General features: G+C 36.1%; 3 protein-coding genes across 4 annotated transcripts; 2 read left to right on the top strand and 1 right to left on the bottom strand.

Annotated features, from left to right (window-relative positions):
* The first annotated feature begins 10,941 nt into the window (after positions 1-10,941).
* Positions 10,942-14,105, top strand: LOC117231701 (EGF domain-specific O-linked N-acetylglucosamine transferase). Of its 2 annotated transcripts, none has more exons than XM_033490373.1 (10): positions 10,942-11,433; positions 11,651-11,857; positions 11,926-12,074; positions 12,144-12,307; positions 12,389-12,506; positions 12,575-12,728; positions 12,809-13,009; positions 13,102-13,235; positions 13,295-13,397; positions 13,471-14,105. In XM_033490373.1, the coding sequence occupies exons 1-10, from the start codon at positions 11,254-11,256 to the stop codon at positions 13,729-13,731; spliced, it is 1,671 nt and encodes a 556-aa protein (XP_033346264.1). In that variant the 5' UTR covers positions 10,942-11,253; the 3' UTR covers positions 13,732-14,105. The 2 variants fall into 2 exon arrangements, with proteins under 2 accessions (XP_033346264.1, XP_033346263.1); XM_033490372.1 differs by having other exon boundaries at positions 11,254-11,433; positions 12,386-12,506.
* LOC117231703 (uncharacterized protein At4g17910-like) lies at positions 14,025-15,868 on the bottom strand. The gene is made up of 2 exons (XM_033490374.1): positions 15,739-15,868; positions 14,025-15,654 (listed from the first exon to the last, which is right to left on the bottom strand). Exon 2 carries the CDS (start codon positions 15,614-15,616, stop codon positions 14,048-14,050), a length of 1,569 nt encoding a protein of 522 aa, XP_033346265.1. The 5' UTR covers positions 15,617-15,654; positions 15,739-15,868; the 3' UTR covers positions 14,025-14,047.
* A 565-nt stretch (positions 15,869-16,433) lies between these two features.
* LOC117231705 (ATPase WRNIP1-like) lies at positions 16,434-18,472 on the top strand. Its single transcript, XM_033490376.1, has 4 exons — positions 16,434-16,921; positions 16,988-17,813; positions 18,050-18,277; positions 18,336-18,472. The coding sequence occupies exons 1-4, from the start codon at positions 16,631-16,633 to the stop codon at positions 18,428-18,430; spliced, it is 1,440 nt and encodes a 479-aa protein (XP_033346267.1). The 5' UTR covers positions 16,434-16,630; the 3' UTR covers positions 18,431-18,472.
* Positions 18,473-19,051: the final 579 nt, after the last annotated feature.

The raw sequence follows: 19,051 nt of genomic DNA, 5'->3' as shown, positions 1-19,051 counted from the left end.
CTTTTGGTATTCGGTGTTAATTGCTGTTATTATTCTCTCTCTCTCTCTCTCTCTCTCTCTCTCTCTCTCTCAAGAGTAATATCTTGTCAGATATTAGATGCCCGTTTGGCGAAAGGAGAATTCGCAACTTTGAAATTTGTCACGGCGCTCCCAACGTGTAAAGAGACGTACTGGGACGCTGCATTGCACGAAGTGACGCGAAAATCGGCTTGGTCATCTTGGGGCATCGACAGAAATATCAAGGCTGCGAAAGTGTACACTTGCAACATGTTAACCAGCGATGTCAATGTAACGATGACAACGTTCTATTCGCGCATTGTCGCTGTGATTACGCAAATCCAAGATTGGCACTGTGAAATAACGGACGAGGTTTGGTTTAGAAAATACGTAGATCGTAGCTCGTCGACGTCTTCCTTGACTTTCGTTCAAAAGTAAATTCTACATACTTTGAACATTCGATCAATCGTTCTCGTATTAAACCTGTTTCTCGAATAATCGAATGAATTAATCAATATGATAGACATCACGAATTTCAACGGATTAATAGTCGAGATCTTTTAATAGCACTGACAAAAAGTACGATCACGTTGGTGGAAGTCGGTTTAAGTAGCTAACAGTAGGCACGAGATAACACGGGAGAACACATCGAGACCCGGTGGCTTAAAACATCCGATAAGGAGCACACGCAAAGGATGCTTAACGATTTCATAAAAGAGATAGCAGCCGAGGGTAGAGCTAATTAAGCGATATAATCCCTACATTCTGATGGTCATTAAAGGCAACATCAAATGTACGCTTATCCATAACGGAAGATATTTACGATAACAGGCTGTAACATCATTCTGTCTAATTATCGATGACATTCGTATACCAAATAAGACTGTAATGCGATTCAATGTTTAGAATTCTATGTTTTAACACGCTATAAAACGAGCCATATCACTGACAGATACGCAGCCAGGGCGGCATATACCGACGCGTATTCAATTTGCTCAAGTAATAGTTAAGGATCAACGAAAAACGCAATTGCGTCGAGAAGCGGTAATTGCAGGACTAGTATTCGCGAGCTTCGTTACAACTAGTAATTCTTGTTTAACCAGTTCCCCTAGAGTCTAGCTCGTCATGAAAAATCGTTCAACGATGAGTTAAATGTTCTTCGAATACGATTAACTTTCATTTCGATCGATTAGGACCTTCCGAGTCTTTTCCTTTATTTTTGTAGGATCTTAAAGTGAAAATCCAATATCGTCTTACTATAAGAGTACTATATGAGAATGTACGCTACGATGGAGGATAAATAGGCGGAGCCGGTGGTACAGAGTGTTCGTACCTGTAGAGGACAGGTCCGTAGCCAGAAGTTGATCCACGATTATAGCCGTGGCTGTCCTTGTTCTCTCGATCTGGCCCGATAACCGGGGCACTTGATATAGGGATTCGTGGAGCAGTTTTCGGCCAGAACAGTTTTCGATGTCGAGCCAATCTGCCTCGACCCGGAATGTGTGCGTACTGCCGTTGGACAACCCGCTGCGCCACCGATTTTTCGGCGCTTAACCCCGTGATCTGTAGGACAAACGACTTTCCGACGGAAAATAAATTCCGCAAGCTATTCTCCAACAGACAGAACAATTCGAATAAAAATACTCCTGAGATCTGAATTATGCACATAAAGGGACCAAAGAACGGTTCGATGATAATTGTAGTACAAACTGGCTGCATAGTCGATATGTGTTAGTACTGAACGCGAATCAAATCGCGAAAAGAGTACGATAATCGAAGAATATGGCTCGATGACATTTTCTATCGCGAAACACCCACTCGCCGACAGGACGAGCGCAGGTGTGTCCTTCCGTTTCTTTTTGCCGTGCATTCACCACCACGATCGAACGCTGTTTCACGCTCCCATGTAGACCACACCGGTCCAGGAATGCATGGCACTTTCTTCGTCTCTTTATGGAAACGCGAGAAGTGTGCGAATCGGTTCCTCGCGTCTCGTGGTTCCGTGGTGGTAGCGAAGAGAGAAAGGTGCCGAGAAGAAAGAGAGAGGAAACGTGAATTCTCGTACGGTTCACGAGTCAGACCGCACCTGCACGATTCCTATTCCTTACATGCAATATCACTGTCCATGATTAGATTCCGTTCGTGTAAGTGCGCTTGCATTGTGGAACCGTGCACACCTGATTACGTTTAGGTGAACCGTACGCCGACCAACGAATCGTATGCAGAAAGCTTGCGTGCTTATCAGATGATAAACGTCCAATTCATCTCCATTTACTTTCAATTTAAAAACCATAAGCGTCTTAAATGGGTTCTCTAATGATTTCGAAGCTGCCGCCATTGCGCCTGGCACAATGCAACCGCGCCACGTCGCGGCACTGTCAGCCACCAACTGCGGGGGGTTACGCGACATTCGGTATTTCCGCTTCGAGATTATTTTCTCCCGTGAAAGTTCCACGTGTCATGATGATAATTAAAATAATTTGCTTCCATTATAAATCATGGGGTCATGAACAAAATGCATAAACCCAACATGTGAGGTCGATACCGAGCTGGATTATGGGAGTCTATAACGTTAGGCACGCGTAAAGATGGCCATAAAGAAATCGAACGAGACTCTGTGCCTTGACGCATTGCTCATAGTGGGCGTTGAAGAAAGAACGTAAAACAACCTTCTGAAACTATCAACTAAGGAGTCCGTATCTTCGAACCAACTGTGTACTACTTTAGAAAAGATTCTGGGCTAAAAGAGAACACAACCTTTTCTAAGTAACATCTCACGGTTTAAAAAAATCCGTGTCCTTTGACTATCCGTTTGATTCATACCGTGGTCACACTCTTGAAAACGTAAGAAGAGAAGCATCTTGAAAGGGACACCAAAGTCGTTGTCAGAGATTACCAACCAGGAGATCCTCTTAACAACTGCTGACCGAACCAAGGGCTCGGTGCAGTGGATATATCTGGAGAACGAACCGTGAATACGAGTCGTGGTACGCTCGTAAAAAGGTGAGCCGGTGACAACCGCTATGACGCAAAATTTACGACTCCGAGGTCGTAGCCCAGGTCGAATCGTGAACACCGCGGGACAAGTTGTCGTTCACGTTAGCAAAAACATCCTCTATTTCTGCTTCACCTCTGGCGCGCGTCCATCTTAGAAGCAAACACTCGTACTGGTCAACATTCGTCAAGACGTTTCGTCTTCCTTCGCCAATTTATTTTCCGGATATGAACAGTTAGAGGAGCAATTGCCTTGTAGAAACAACGAGCCAGTTAGACGATGCCACGCTTAAACGATCGTGCTAGGATTTTTGAATCGCAGAAGATTTTCCACTCTACGGTTAATGTGGTAGCCGTGTCCCTCGGAAGATTAAGACACATTTAAGATGGATGATGTGACAAAGCTTTGATTTATGGTTCCATCGCAATCGACCTGTGGAGTGATAATAATTCGTTAGAGTCCTCGTGTTATTCGTAGCCGTACACATTGTCGTTCGAACCCATATTAATGCGACCAAGCCTTCTTCCGCTTACAACTTTCATACCAACATAATAACGTATCATAGCTGCCGTGTTGTCTGATATCTCATTAATATTTCAATTACTGTCTTCCATTTACGATCCAGAGACTCTCGAGTGTGAGTACATATTGTATAACGAACTGCGAGTTTGTCATCGTCAATGATAGATCGCATTCCCATTTATTTATTGAATTTATTGTAATAAGACGACTATCGTTAACATTTTCGTTTTACAACGACGTAATGCGCCATCATGAATTATACGAGATTACGATGTTTGCCGTATCGCTCGAGTATTTCATTACTATACGCGATTTATACCTGTGATTAGGAGTATAACGTGCGTTTATGGCTGTTTACAATGTGGAATCGGTGTCAACCGTAAGTATAGGGTGATAGAAAGGAAAGTCGATTTAACAACTACCGAACATTATTTATCATCTTGATCCCTGTTTCCCATACTTTTCAATTAGTGACATAATTATGAGGAATTATTCATCATTGTTGCATCAGGGTAGCCAACATTTTCTCGTTCGTGTTGAAAAAAATCCACTCATTCGTCGTTCTATATAAATGCTATATACATACATGTATACAGTTCATTATATAACTCTGATCTGCACCGTTAACTTCGCGAACAAAGATCGGTACAGCAATTGATATTAATTTCAATGGAGGAGGGTTTTATGCTTGTCGCGCTTCGAGAATTATTCGATGCCGAGTCGTACGGTTTTCGAAAGAATCGCGTCTTAAATTTAAAGATACTTCATGCGCGAAGGAAACCTTAAACTCACTTCGCCAGCCCCCATGCGATATTTTAAGATTCGCGCGTTTTTTTCATTCGCACGACATCAGGAACCATAACCCCGTGACCTCGTGATGGCGCAGGAGGATATATCGTTTGTCGAAAATTCGAGGGCCCTTACGGTTGATAAAAAGATGACTTCCCTGTCCCCTAAGTTGGATGCAGGTCTCCATTTAATCGTTTCCTCTAGATAATTAATTGGCCACAGTAACGAAGTACGTGTAGAGGGCCGGGAGGCTCGCCAACGGAATTACAAACATTTATCATCTATTAATTAAGCGATTAGTCCGGCACTAACGAGAAGCTAGCGTGTGATGGAATTTCTCTGCCGTGCGTCTAATGCCGCCGGGCAATTTCTGTCTAACGTACGCCGGTTCGAAGCAATCGAGATAATCGGATTCTAATTTGGTTCATTATAAATGTGGATAGATTAGATCTCGGTTTCTCAATTACCGCGAGATCTGTTACATGGTACTTCGCACCATAAATCGGATATTTCGAAAGATCGGGCTCTTTGTTGCATTCGAAATTATCATGGAATAATGAAGCAAGTTTTTTCTATCGAATCGAAGAAACGACTAGGTGTAAACGTATCGTACGAGAATAAAATACCTAATTTCTGACTTCCAAACGTCGTCGGATACCTATCTTGCGAATCGAATATACGCTTTAATTCTAGAACAAAGTATCTCCGATCATTGCAATGACTCTCCAAAGCAAAGGGCCGAGTCACCCATTCCACGAATTGTTCCATCGGAAAAATCAGGATTTACGTCGATTATTTTATAGGCAGTAACCCGTACACTTACGATTGTTGTTCCAAGGATCTACAAAGCATTGTCTACCGATAACCGAACGATTCTACGTGGCCAGAAGGACCGGCAATCGTTACACTTTATGTCTGTATACGTATTCAAATGGGATGCGTGGGTGGGAAAGAGAAAAGACGCAGGTAGATTCACGATAATATACGACGCGTTGCACGCTTCGCACAGGTTGATAGACGCAACTATTCGGATCCGGCCATGGAAACGGCAACTTTTTCTGGAAGAGCGTTGCACGAGAAATGTAACGAAAAGTACGTGCATCCGGGGAAATTTGTATCCGCGAAATTTTTTCACGCTCCGCGTGGGTGCCTCATGTTCTGGTTTCGCAAGACATCCGTTGCAATCGCGACTGGTGACGCGCCGCCCCCACGATTTTCTCCATGTTACCACGGGAGGACCCCTAAGAGCTCTATGAAGAAAACATTATAGCGCTGAATTTCGCGTAGGCTGCATCGTGTCGCCCGCGAAGCGTGGCGCCACCGTGGCGGGACAATCCGCGTTATACCGATGCCACGCGCTCGTTTTACAACTTGCACGCCACATTTCTACGTGTTACAGTTCCACGTGAAGCCCGTTTATCAAACCGTTACGCAATCCTGTCGCGAAATTGATCATACAAATGCTCCGTTACCGGCCATTATTCCATTCTTCGAAGCGTGGGTCGAGAGAGCTGGTTCGATTCAGTAATTCCCGGCGCAACGGCATTTTTCATCCCGAGACTCGATCAATAACGCTCCCCGATCAGATCGTACCGCGAACTTACAAAAGCCGATTCAGACTGATAAAATTATCAGAAAGAAAGATGATGGCGATTTCGTCGATAATGGACAACGAAGAGGTACCGTTGTAGCCGCACCGTGCCCGTTGCGGATCAGGGTGAGGGTGCCGTGATCGTGATCGATGTAGATCATTTCCTCCATCTATCCGCGGCGATCCATGCCGGCTAGTCCGGTATGTCTCCACCGATATATACGTGTATTTGTACATACATATATACCGGCTTGTTCGAAGCGATCTGTTTCCGGGTCACGCCATGGCAGGTTGACGCCAGAGGTACGCTATTGTGTCTCCTATCCGATATCTCGGTTCTCTGGCATCGATTAGCATTGATTTGTGAATTATCGATAAATACGGAACTCAAAGAAGAATCGAAGTGTATCCATGTTAATTCCCACAGATCGCGTATAACCATGTGAAACTGTCCAACACCGATCGATGTTGTCTCGATTAGAATTCTGTATCTATCTCGAACTATTCCTACTACTAAAGTAGAAGTTGGGGTTACAGAAGAAAGCGGAGTTACGCTTTTGTAGCATGAGTGTTTCGAAACAAAGTTTTCACTGTAGTTTCACGTCCATTGTATTCCCACGTAACATTAAATGTTTATCCAATTCGCCACGAGTCTCCGCATAGAATATATACGAAATTGAAATTAGAAAGGAATCGTTGTACCAAATAAATAACTTTCTTAGCCCGACGTACACGTACCTTTTGTTGACCACAATGTCTAACTGTACCAAACCTGGCTTTAATTGCATAGAAAGGATTTCTGGCGAACAGATAAAGACACCTGCGAGCAACGAGAACTGCAGCTATCCGAGTCTTCTAGATTACGTAACGATTCATGCCTAACCGAGTGTGGGACTCGGTGTATTTCAAGCAGTACACATCGAGACCCTTAGATTCAAATCTCTCTTCGACGAACAAAATCGTATAAACTGCGAAGATACGATCTACATCGGCCACGCCTCGAGAGAAGATCGAACTGTCTCTACCGTATACATCGAAACGGTTTTTGACGTATCCACGAGGAATTAGCATAAGGTGCGTCTCGTGGGCTTATCGAGAGTCAATACAGCGTTTATTTTGCGTGCAAACATGCTGAATAACGAAACCCATCAGTCTGTACTGACATTGGACAATAGTAACGTTAGACCTACCACTATACAGTCATGCCTTTTACGAGAACAAGGTACGTCATCTACGTAGATATATCTGTGAAACTGATTCCGAAGAATACAAATTTCTCAAGTTAAAATCTGGAAAGTACAATTTCAAATTTCTTGCGAAAGTTGACGATACTTGTGAAGTAATGATTCTTGTATTTCCTATAACTTTTTAGCTATTGGGAATTATTTAGCTAAATGGCATATGTGATAAATGCGATCGATTCGTGTAAAAAATATTTAGGAAAATTTAAATTGACGTTTTAAGAAGTATAAAACCAATTGCAAAGAGAACTAATTTATGCGATACTCTAATGTAGCTTTAGTTGGTAAAAGAGATTTCTAGTAGAAGAATGACGTGAATATCTACGTAAAATAATAGAGAAAAATAAATAAATTATACTTTGTGCACCAAACATTCAATGAGGAGTACATACAAAATAAGATGAAAGTAGTAAATTGCATTTCTTTAATTCCATACTCAAAGACTCTAACTACAGCTTGCTTACCATTACAATATCATTTCCAACTTTGCCGATTGAGCACAGAATAAGAATGCAACATTAGTAGTGGTTGGAATTACAACTAAATTGAATTATGAAATTACTAGCCGCAGTCAATTAGCACATATTATTTTCTATATAATTCTTAATCGTATTATTCACAATTGTATCTATTAACTATTATTTATTTATTATCATCATTATTATTGTGTTGAGTCTTTGCCTTATTATTATAAGCTTGTGTTATTGTAAGCTATACGTATAATAATGCAATTAGTAATTATATACGAAATAATACTGATTGTTCAGGTTTCACCAAAAAACCGACGTGGCATAGTAGATTTGAAACCTAAAGATGAAATTCAATTGTAACATTTATGTGATTCTGTACTTGTATAGAACTCTACTTTATATGTATATATATATATATATATAATAATTATATATAATAATATATATTATATAATAATATATATATAATAATATAATTATAATATATATATATTAATATTTTACTCTTTTATTTTTAAAATATAAAATAATCTATTATTTTTAAAAACAAAATAAAATGAGGTGTGAAATATGATTGCAACACAATATCAAACCGAATTTGGAATGTTCTCGCTATTTTAACTCAAACCGAAATAAATATTCATTCGCAATTCTGACTTATATCTCAAAATTTGAACTATTTTGTAATACTCAAACTGACATTTATCATTCGCAACACTAATAAAAATTTACCATTTGCTAAGCATGATGATGTACCAAGCTGTACATCGGCAAAAAAACAAAATACTACTAAATGCAAACATAATGACAAAGTAGTAACGAGAATGACTTCCTATACTCTGGGTAATCCAGTCATCCAGGAGATGGGGAGTCATTAATAGTTGCCCTTTTCTACGACAAAATTGTGCCGGGCCTGTTCGCTTCGTTGCTTTTACTGAAACTTCGTTGAAACTTACCTCTAGACTCGAAATTCTCTAAACAAAAAGAAAAAAAGAAGATTATGTTTGTCTTCCAAAAGAATTACATCATTTTTTTGGAAAAATGTTGTACTTTGTAATTGGATTGCCATTTGCAGGAATCATTCCGTATTCTTAGTATATCTTCTTAATATATCTTATATCCTATATATATATGTTTCTCATATGTATATTCAAAATTATTCTAAATACAGTAAAAGAAAAATCAACGTAATTCAACAGCCTAACCACACGCATATACAATGTGAACAATACGTCGTGCATGATACGCTAACACGTTGTCAGTCGCTGAAAAATTGTTGAGTTATAAAGTCATCGTGCTTATGACCTTTCTCCCACCCAAGTAGCACCTTGGCACGTGAGCGAGGTCCTGACTATTAACACGGAGAAGCTTAAATCTGTAAAATTTAAAAATCCTGGATTAGAAAAAAGATTAATTTATCCATTTTGTATCTAACGAATTCACATTTCTTAATTTCGTATTTTCTTTCTTTATTTTACGTGATAATGGCTCTACCTTATTAATTTCATAAATTATTGAAATTCTAATTTTTGTTGAAACTATTGACTGAAGAAATTGATAATAAATAAAAGATATATTTATCGAAAAAGATACTAAGAATTTTATTAACTTTATAATAAGTATTCGTTAGTAAAACTCGATGAAATGAAATAATTGACTCTGTTTTAATATTGATAGAAATGATACCAGGCGAACCCTTTATCAAAGCATATTTTCAAAAGCATTGAGGCAGTGTTTCAATTTATTGCTTTGATTAAAAAATCCACCTGCAGCAAAGTATCTTCTTGCGCGTAAAATTTAATACGTTCTCATACGGAAAACATTGAGTTTTATATTTCATATTGTACTAAAGTTTATCATATGACGGTCATGTAAAAGGTTCAGTATTATCATGCAGGAAGAAATGAAATTACGTCGCCATTATCGTTGCACATAAGAGTTACTGCTTTTATAGCAACGAAATCGGAGGTTATTCGACTTCTACGCTAGAAGTTCAAAATTGTCAAATGAAATCACTTCTGTCTGTTATTTTTATTCAAATTTATTTTGTATTACATTAATTCATGTATGTAATCATACTTGTATGGATATTTTTCAAGTATTTATATTGAATTCCTTATACTATAATATAGTATATGGACTTATAAATAATTACCATGAACATATTTTTAAACATATATTTTCAAACTAATTATTAAAATCTCCACGTGCAAGAAGACCTAGCCTGAATTAATAAATATAACACAGAAAGAGTAATGTTACTATTCACGAGTACAATAAGTATTCGCGATCATTATGTTCGCCAAAAATTCTGCTTAATACAATCAGCCACCCGTGTCGACTCGGATCTTTCATGTTACGACATGATCGAGTGACCAGAGAAACAAAAATGTATATGACTCACGATTAGATGCGATGAACGTTACCATCGGTGATGCACTAGCCGGGAGAAAATTATCACGAAGATGGTCACCAAGCAGGAACCATCGAAGTCCATGGTGGAAACGGAGGATGTAAAAAATTTACCTGTTACAATGCGTGGTATATTATAATTTCTTTTTAAAAATATAACGTTGATTATTTAAAAGGTTTAAGAACATGAAAAACAAATCTTTAAACTTGAAATAAAATACTTCCTAAATTTATAATAGAATTGTACTTCCTAATTAATAATAATTACAATAATAATTAATAATAACTACAATATTAAAATTAAATTACAATAAAGTAAGAAAAAAGAAGGCGAGGTACAGAATTAATCAATGTTGCAATTCCTTTCTGTACCTCATCTGTGTTATAATCTGAATTTATCCTGAATCGATAACACTGGTAGTGACATTTATTACAACAGGCAAATACGCTTTTCCCGATACTTGATTATGAAGAAATTTTATTAACAAGTATTGTTAACATAGAAAACCTAACATCCATTTATGGTATATATCAGGAATTTAAAAATAAAAATATCTATGTATGTATTTATGTATATTAAACGTCGATTATCGACGCAGTTAATTGACCTGGAAGTGAAATCAAATGTCTGTTCTCCCAAGCTTCTTTCGATAAGACCGTCATTATAATATTTTTACACTCTAAGAAAAGATATCAACATAATTTTTAATTTAGGTTTTGACCATTTTAATCATATAGGAATGTAGCAAACGAGGCATTATTATTTCTGCTGATTCTATCAACTTTGGTGATTGAATTCAATGTATGTATGTATATAATCTCTAGATTCTTACATTCAACACTCAAAACCATAGAGGGCACAAACAAACCCATTGATTTTTTGCACGATCGGTATTTCAGGAAATGTAACACGAAATCCCATAAGGTGTTGAATCTATCGTACACCTTATCTGTGATAGTCACATTAGTGCGCCATAAATGATGTAAGTTACCGCGTGTCTACCTCTAACATTGACTTTCACCGATTTTTTTAAGAAGATACGCGTTCATGTGGGTGTACATGAACATTGATGTTTGTGTGACAGAGCCTACGCACAGTAGGTGAGGTCATATACCCATTCGCTCGTACAGGTGGTTCCTCCTCCATTCACACCGTGCAGTCACTCTGTAAAGCGAGTGTACGACACCATCTCTCAGGGAATCTCGATTTAATTTTCATTAGTGCATCTCGCTAGGATGACAGATAACGCGTTAAGTATTAAATACTCAGTGACGATCGTACTGGTGTTCGCGATCACACAAACATACAGTAATTACACGGAAATTGATCTGCCGCCTGATCACATCAAGTATTATTTCAACTCTTTTCCCACGGTGGCCGAAGAGTGCCGTAATAATACCGCCTGTCCATACAAGGTAATACGCGGTTTGTTAATAACGTGATTCTGTTAGGATTTATTGATTAAAGGAGAAATTATATGCCCGGTGTATTTCTCATTGTTATTTCGTTTTCATTATTTGCACGAAAGCGTAATACGATAGTCGTGGAAGCATTGGACACACGCGCAAACACTTGTATAAAATTCGAGCTTACGAAAGATATTAACGAAGAATTTTTCTTGGAAAAACTTAGGATAGCCTTGATACCAAAGCTTGTTGGGGTTACGAGCCGAATTGCAAAGCCGAAAATTCCTTTTCCGTTCCTCAATGTCCAGGTGATCACAGAGGATGGGTAACAACGAAAAAAGCACAGGTAGAGACATTTTACGCTCAAGGCGATTTTGGCTACGTACGCGACCAAAGGAAAGAAATGTCGATATTTTGCAAACCATTGTTTGTGGTAAGTTTGACTAAATTAAAAGAAATATATGCTTTCTTTTATTTCTTATTTCATACTTTCGATCATAGGACGACTCATCGCTAGAGTGTTCGGAGCACATGAGATTTTGTCGAGCAAGGAACATAATGATCAATTTCACGGATTTAATTCAAAGAAAAGAACCTATACGATACAAGATGGATGTTCTGAAAGAGGGCCAAATTGGAGGATATTGCACGTAATTAAAGCAATGCGTTAATCAATTACTTTTATCTCGCTTAGTATTCATATTATCTCGATCATCCAGATTAAATGAGAAAAGATTGCAAGAAAACGCGGACCATATTAGCCCATTGCAATCTTGGGGACCTGAATTGCGAAATTTCCGGAAATTACCTCGACCGCCGATTGTCAACCACGACTGTGATATCGTGATCGAAAAGCCAACGTACATAATGAAAATAGACGCTAGTAAGTCGTAAAAAATGATTCTCCCGATTAATGACTGTGATGCAAAATTCGTCGAACACGCAAGTCATTCTGTTTCAGTAGTAAATATGTATCATCATTTTTGCGACTTTTTCAACTTATACGCGTCATTACACGTAAACCTCTCGCACCCCGCTGCATTCAGCACTGATAATCATATAATGATCTGGGAAAGCTACAGGTAACTGACACCGGTGCAATACGAAAACTACGAGATACTAGATACCATGAATTCTCTCTTACTTTCAGCTACCGTTCTGCATTCCAAGACGCCTTCCAGGCTTTCACGAGAAATCCACTCTGGGATTTACATACGTTCCGCGGAGAAACCGTCTGCTTCAAGAATCTCGTGTTTCCCCTATTACCACGAATGATTTTTGGTCTTTACTATAATACACCTCTTGTACGATTACTCACTTTTTGTTTCTTGAGATCACGATCATAAGGTCAAAGCAATTTTTGTATCAATGGATACGCTTTTAGATTTATGGCTGTGAAAAGAGCGGATTGTTTAAAGCTTTCGGCGACCACGTGTTACATAGATTACGTATACCTCATCACGAAAGAAAGAACCAAAGGATACGTGTTACTTTACTTAGCAGAGATACTCAATATAGAAGAATTTTGAACGAGGATGAATTAACAAAGGCTTTGAAGGAAAATCCGGAGTATAAAGTGCGAAAGGTAGAGAGGTTCTAATAATATGGCATAAGAAATTAATTAAGGTGTTAAATAAATATAATTACAATATATTTAAAACATGTTTTCCTTCTCAGGTAGTATACAATAAAAAAATATCATTCAAAAAACAATTAGAAATTACAAGAAACTCTGACATTTTTATTGGAATACATGGAGCTGGATTAACGCATCTTATGTTTTTGCCAGATTGGGCTGCAGTATTTGAGATGTAAGTATAACAGACATGATTTCCCACGGAAATGTATCTCATACATAATTACTGTGCAGATATAATTGCGAAGATCCAGGATGTTATAAAGATCTCGCCCGTTTACGCGGTGTGAAGTACTTTACATGGGAAAATGCCTCAATGCTAGTGCAACAAGATCCCGTAAGCGATTGTATTCCAAATAAAAAAAAATTTCTTCAACATTTATTGCAAGACTAATTGAAATTCTGTACAGGGTACACATCCTGATGGAGGAGCACACGCAAAATTCACTAACTACAGTTTTGATGTCAAAGAATTTTTACGTATAGTTTCACAGGCTACGGATTATGTGAAAAATCATGATTTGTTCAAAAGATTTATCAGTGGACGATTACAACATAAGAGAACAGGAATGAAAAATCAGACTAGAACAACAAGTGATGTAAATGCAACTCCGAAGTCGAAGAAAGTAACCAACTTGAAATCTGACATTCAATCCAAAGATGAATTATGATAAATATTTTAGGTAATGTGTTTCGATGACAACGAAACCTGTGAATAATAGGCTCACGATTATTAGTATTAATATCGAGTGAAAGAAACGACTTGTTACCAACTAAACTTTTTACTTATTTTTATACAAATATATGTATATACTTATTTTAATAAAAAAAGAGGAGCAATAAATATGGAATACAATTTGACATGTCTACGCAATGGCAGTGTAAATATTTCGAAGTTACTAATTGTTCACGCTGATTCGTTATTTAATTATACGATATAGAAAAGTGCATACTCTACAATCAGTACAACGAATTGTACATTTGTATTTATAATTTAATTTGTACCTGTTTTCTGTACAATAATAAAACCGATAATATATTTACAGCCATGTATGCAATCAATATTAGCAAAGCTTTTAAGTGACTTAAATATAACGTACGTACTAACATATTAATCGCGCCAGTCATTAAGTTTGACAATAAAAAGAAAAATAGACCATTGTAATTTACAGCTTCGAGTATCTCAATTATATTTTTATTCATATCTTTCTCGCATTTATCAGCCACACTATCTCGCTTACTTTTTACATTCATTTTACATGTTTTTGTCTTCTGGTTAAGTTTCGAATCTATGGTTGCATGAATTAATATGTCACATATTATTTCTATCAATAGTAATAACGTAAGTACCATAACACCTAAAGTAAGAATCCACATACAATAACCTGCATTTGCTAATCGTCTAGATACTCCAAAATATGCATCGCAAAATAAAGTAGCTGCGCACGTTTGCGCTGATATCAAGGACAATTTAATACATAAAATCATAGACTGATTATAGTGCGCATCAAATTCATATCCAAATAATTTAATATGAAATGTTTTATGCCTATGTAGTAACGAATCTTGTGCATGTGAATTCTGATAAGTAGAATGTATTAACCTACCAACTGCTACACCTATTAGATAAAGCCCAACATATCCAGGTACAGATACCACACCTTCCCGATTAGCAGATATAAAATCATTCCTTGGTCTATTACTCAAAACCCATTCCTTCAACCCCTTAGTACTCAAAACATATTCATGCATTCCTAAAATCCAAATTCCTGATAACAGTGAGTACTTTGAATTGATAGTACTTGTTATAGAACTAGTAAATAATTTAACAAAGGCAAGAGTAATAAAAAAATTCCAATGAATCCCATATTCAGTAACATGCTTCTGATAACCTAAAACTTCAATGGCAACAGACCTGCTAAAGCCTAATATTAAAAGTGGAATACAACTTCTTGCTGAATGCTTTATATTTTTTGATATAGTATGGAAAAAGCCTATTCTGGGTTTAAGAGCAAAGTCTTTGGCTTCTGGAGCCACTAAAGCATTAGCAAATATAAATAACCCGACACCAGTATCCATTAAACTATACCCAAACAATTCAGTTTTGGCAAATTTACGAGGAAAAATGTGAAAATCTATCGCTAATATACATATTGCTGTTATTAAGTTAGTGAATGCTCTAAAATTTGTAATGAAGGGCCTTTTGTCATTAGCCGGTCTCATATTGTACATTGATGTAACATCAGAATTAATTCCTAATAATAAAATATTAATAATAGATATTATAATCATGGCACAACATACTGTAACAACATAATCAGACAATACAGTACAACATAAAATACATGGCATTACAATTAACGCAAATTCTATTATAACCCTAATATTTTTATGAATAATCCGTCCTAAAAGACCCATTGCAGTTTTAGTTAAAAGAATACTACAAATATTTGGCATGAGTGCATATATGACCTCTCTGGAGGTTGTTCCACCATGACCAGAAACAAATGCTTCTTGTTCTTGGCGATAGATATTTCTATTCCATGTATTTGACATATTTATGCAACGAATAATTATTTGTCCTGACACAAAATCTGTAAAGAAACAATATTTATTGGTAATAGAAGAATACTACGAAAATCCCAACGTACTTGGAAGAACATTATCTGAATATCTACCTCAAAATATTACATTTTATGCAAACTGCAGTTACAAATAATTCAAGTCGATCAGTATTTTAAGTTAATGACAATGCCTATAGAGACATAGACAGAGTGCGAAAGTCAAATGCCGTGTAAGTGAATGGTAGAAAGGAATAGAAAGAGAACGCTGCATAGAGGTCGCTTCTGTCTTTGCCAAATCAGCATGTTCACTTATACCCCTCATTGATCAGTGTTACACGTTACATTTATAATTTATTGCGTGACTGTGCAAGGGGATAAGGGGACTGTGATAAGAGATCAAGGGGACAAGGGACCTCCATGATTCGTTCTCTTTCTACTCTATTGCTTTTTCAGCTCGCTCACGCACTCTATTTTTATATGTATGGTCTGTTCAATGAGACGAGGCAGTAAACGTAAACAAAATTTGATTACTGTGGCTGCAACTATTGGCTACCGACTAGTATCATTCGAGTGTCACTAGTCGGTAGCCAATAGTTGCAGCCACAGTAATCAAATTTTGTTTACGTTTACTGCTTCGTTTTGTTGGACAGATAATATGTATCTCTGTAATAACCGAAACGTATACAATAAGCAATAGATGACGCTACGACTCATCTTAATGTCAGAAATCTAATTTAAATCGTTCAAACTAAGGAACGCATTTTCTTCACGCTTAATTTTGATAGAAATAATCAGATTTTAATGATAAATAATATATCTGAATATTATAAATTGATTGAAAATAAACAATACAAAATCCAAACTACAACACAACTGATACAGTGTATAGAACAATGTACAGAAAAATCTGAGTACTATGTTGTGTCCAGTATGCAGAAAGGATTACTCTATAGATGATGTAGAAAATAATATTGGTTAATGCTTTGGTTCAATTGATACGATTTTAATGGAAACATTATCAACAGCAAAGAGATCTCTTTCATATGAAGATATTAATCAAACAAATCCACTAAAGAAACACAAAGCCAATACAGTGATTAATATAACAAATATGAATCAACAGAAATCATTACCAAATAAAGAATCCATTTCTCTTTCTGAAAGAATGAGGCCTACATGCATTGATGATTACATAGGGCAGGAAAAAGTTATTGGATCTCACACAATACTAAAACAATTGTTAATAAAAGGGCATATTCCTAGCATGATATTTTGGGGTCCACCAGGATGTGGAAAGGTAAGATATTTACAAATTTGTATCATTTTCTAATTATTGATACTTATTTCTTGAAATATTTTTCAGACATCTTTAGCTAATGTTATATCAAAACTAATTAAAGAAATACATGGAGAAAAAGTACATATTAAAAATCTTTCTGCAACATCCTCTGGTGTGAGTAATATCAGAAATATTGTTAACACAACAAAAACTAAATCAAAATTGAACAATCAAGTTATTGTATTTATGGATGAAATACATCGCTTTAATAAATTGCAACAAGATATTTTTTTACCACATATTGAGGCAGGCACATTTACTCTAATTGGTACAACTACAGAGAATCCATCTTATAGTTTAAATTCTGCTCTGCTAAGTAGATGCCGTGTATTTGCTTTAAATAAGTTAACGGTATCAAATATTGTAGATATTCTTTGTAAAGCCATTTCATCTATTAACGGAGAAATATATAGTTTTCCACAAAAAACTTTATTGACTAATTTAAAGTATAGTTTAAGCTGTAGTTCTAAACCATGTTTCTCCATTAATCAGATGGTAATTGATTGGCTAGCAGAGGTATGTGATGGAGATGCACGTGTTGCATTAAATAGTTTAGAACTGGCAGTTAAAAGTAAAGTGTTAAACGAACTAAGTTCTTCTCATCTTGTTTCAATAACTCTTGACGATGTTAAAGAAAGTCTTAAACAAGCACATACATTATCTGATAAACATAATAATACTCATCATTTATATTCTGCTTTACACAAATCAATAAAAGCTGGCAAAGAAAACGCATCTTTATATTGGTTAGCACGGATTATGGCAGTTAAAGAAGATCCAGTGGATGTAGCAAGAAGATTAGTAAGAATATCAAGTGAAGATATTGGCTTAGCAGACCCTGATGCTTTAGGTATATATGATTAATAACAGTTTATTTATTAATGCAGGAAAATGAAAAGCTTGCAGTTGTCTTGAAACAGAATGCACTTTGAAGTAAAACTTTGTAATATTTTATTCTAATTAAAATGACATTTTTATAAGGTGCACATTGATCTTTTTGGGTGAAATATATTGAAATATATTGATAAGTGACTTAATATTGTAATGAATAGCACAGTAACATAAGAGATTAATTTTAAATTCTAGGCATAGCTGTTCATACTATGCATGGATGTCAAATGATCGGAATGCCAGAATGTGATGTGATTTTAGCACAATGTGTCATATATTTAACTAGAGCACCAAAGTCTCAACTTGTGTATAATGCTTTAAAATCTGCTAAAAATATAATTATAAACCACAAAAATCCACAACCTAGAGTACCAGTACATATCAGAGATAGTACGGAACAAGAAAAACATTATGCTATTTTTGGTAAGATATTAAACATTTAACATAAAATTTTATCATTTTCTCTTATTATTATTTATAGGTTGCCAAGAAGAAAATTTATTGCATAAAGAGAAAGACGTTCAAACTTATCTACCATTTAGCTTACAGCATGTTGATTTCTTCTCCGAAAGTTGATAAATTCTTTATGTCGCCCAACATATTTTCTTCTAAAAACAATTTTCAATTTGTTTTACCTACACAAGACAAATTCTACTTCATACACATTGAAATAAATAAAATAAAGTTATATAAGTCTAATTTATTGATAAGTCGAACATATTTTACTGAAATTACAAAATCGCATGAACTACTATTAAAATTTGAATAACAATTAATAACAATGAAGAAGAGTTACGACTTACGTCGCTGCCAACGTCAACATTACGAAATGATTATATGAGAAAGTACAATTAAATATTAAATCCAAAAAACTATTGAAATTGTTTACTGATTTGAAGTAACAAAGAAGTAAAAAGTAAACAGAAGCAATAATCTTGACAATATAAAAAATTATAGTTCACTGTTCTAACGAGATGATTTTCGGATGTAATTCAACGTGACTTCCTCGTCCGAACGTTTTTGAATTAATAGAAAGTACCGCCTAACGATAGACCAATCAGATTCAATTGAAAAATTTGCAAGAAGAATAGCCAATCAGATTGAATTAGGGAAAACCTCATTGGTTGTGAAAATATTGCAAGTAATATTACATTTTTCAATTGTTATTCTTTTGAAAAGAGTACATATATTTACCGT

Source organism: Bombus vosnesenskii, unplaced genomic scaffold (assembly GCF_011952255.1).
Source record: "Bombus vosnesenskii isolate JDL3184/JDL3185 unplaced genomic scaffold, Bvos_JDL3184-5_v1.1 scf7180000013273, whole genome shotgun sequence".
Taxonomy (NCBI): Eukaryota; Metazoa; Arthropoda; class Insecta; order Hymenoptera; family Apidae; genus Bombus; species Bombus vosnesenskii.
Note: the sequence above shows the minus strand (reverse complement) of the source record. Positions and strands in the feature narration are given on the sequence as shown.

Excerpts from the sequence above, each read along its gene's own strand:
- LOC117231701 (XM_033490372.1), top strand. The coding sequence starts at position 11,254 with ATGACAGATAACGCGTTAAGTATTAAATACTCAGTGACGATCGTACTG. Across the intron at positions 12,729-12,808 it reads TTTACTATAATACACCTCTT|ATTTATGGCTGTGAAAAGAG; the intron begins GTACGATTACTC and ends ATACGCTTTTAG. Across the intron at positions 13,010-13,101 it reads CGGAGTATAAAGTGCGAAAG|GTAGTATACAATAAAAAAAT; the intron begins GTAGAGAGGTTC and ends TTTCCTTCTCAG.
- LOC117231703 (XM_033490374.1), bottom strand. The coding sequence starts at position 15,616 with ATGTCAAATACATGGAATAGAAATATCTATCGCCAAGAACAAGAAGCA.
- LOC117231705 (XM_033490376.1), top strand. The coding sequence starts at position 16,631 with ATGGAAACATTATCAACAGCAAAGAGATCTCTTTCATATGAAGATATT. Across the intron at positions 17,814-18,049 it reads AGCAGACCCTGATGCTTTAG|GCATAGCTGTTCATACTATG; the intron begins GTATATATGATT and ends TTTAAATTCTAG. Across the intron at positions 18,278-18,335 it reads AAAACATTATGCTATTTTTG|GTTGCCAAGAAGAAAATTTA; the intron begins GTAAGATATTAA and ends TATTATTTATAG.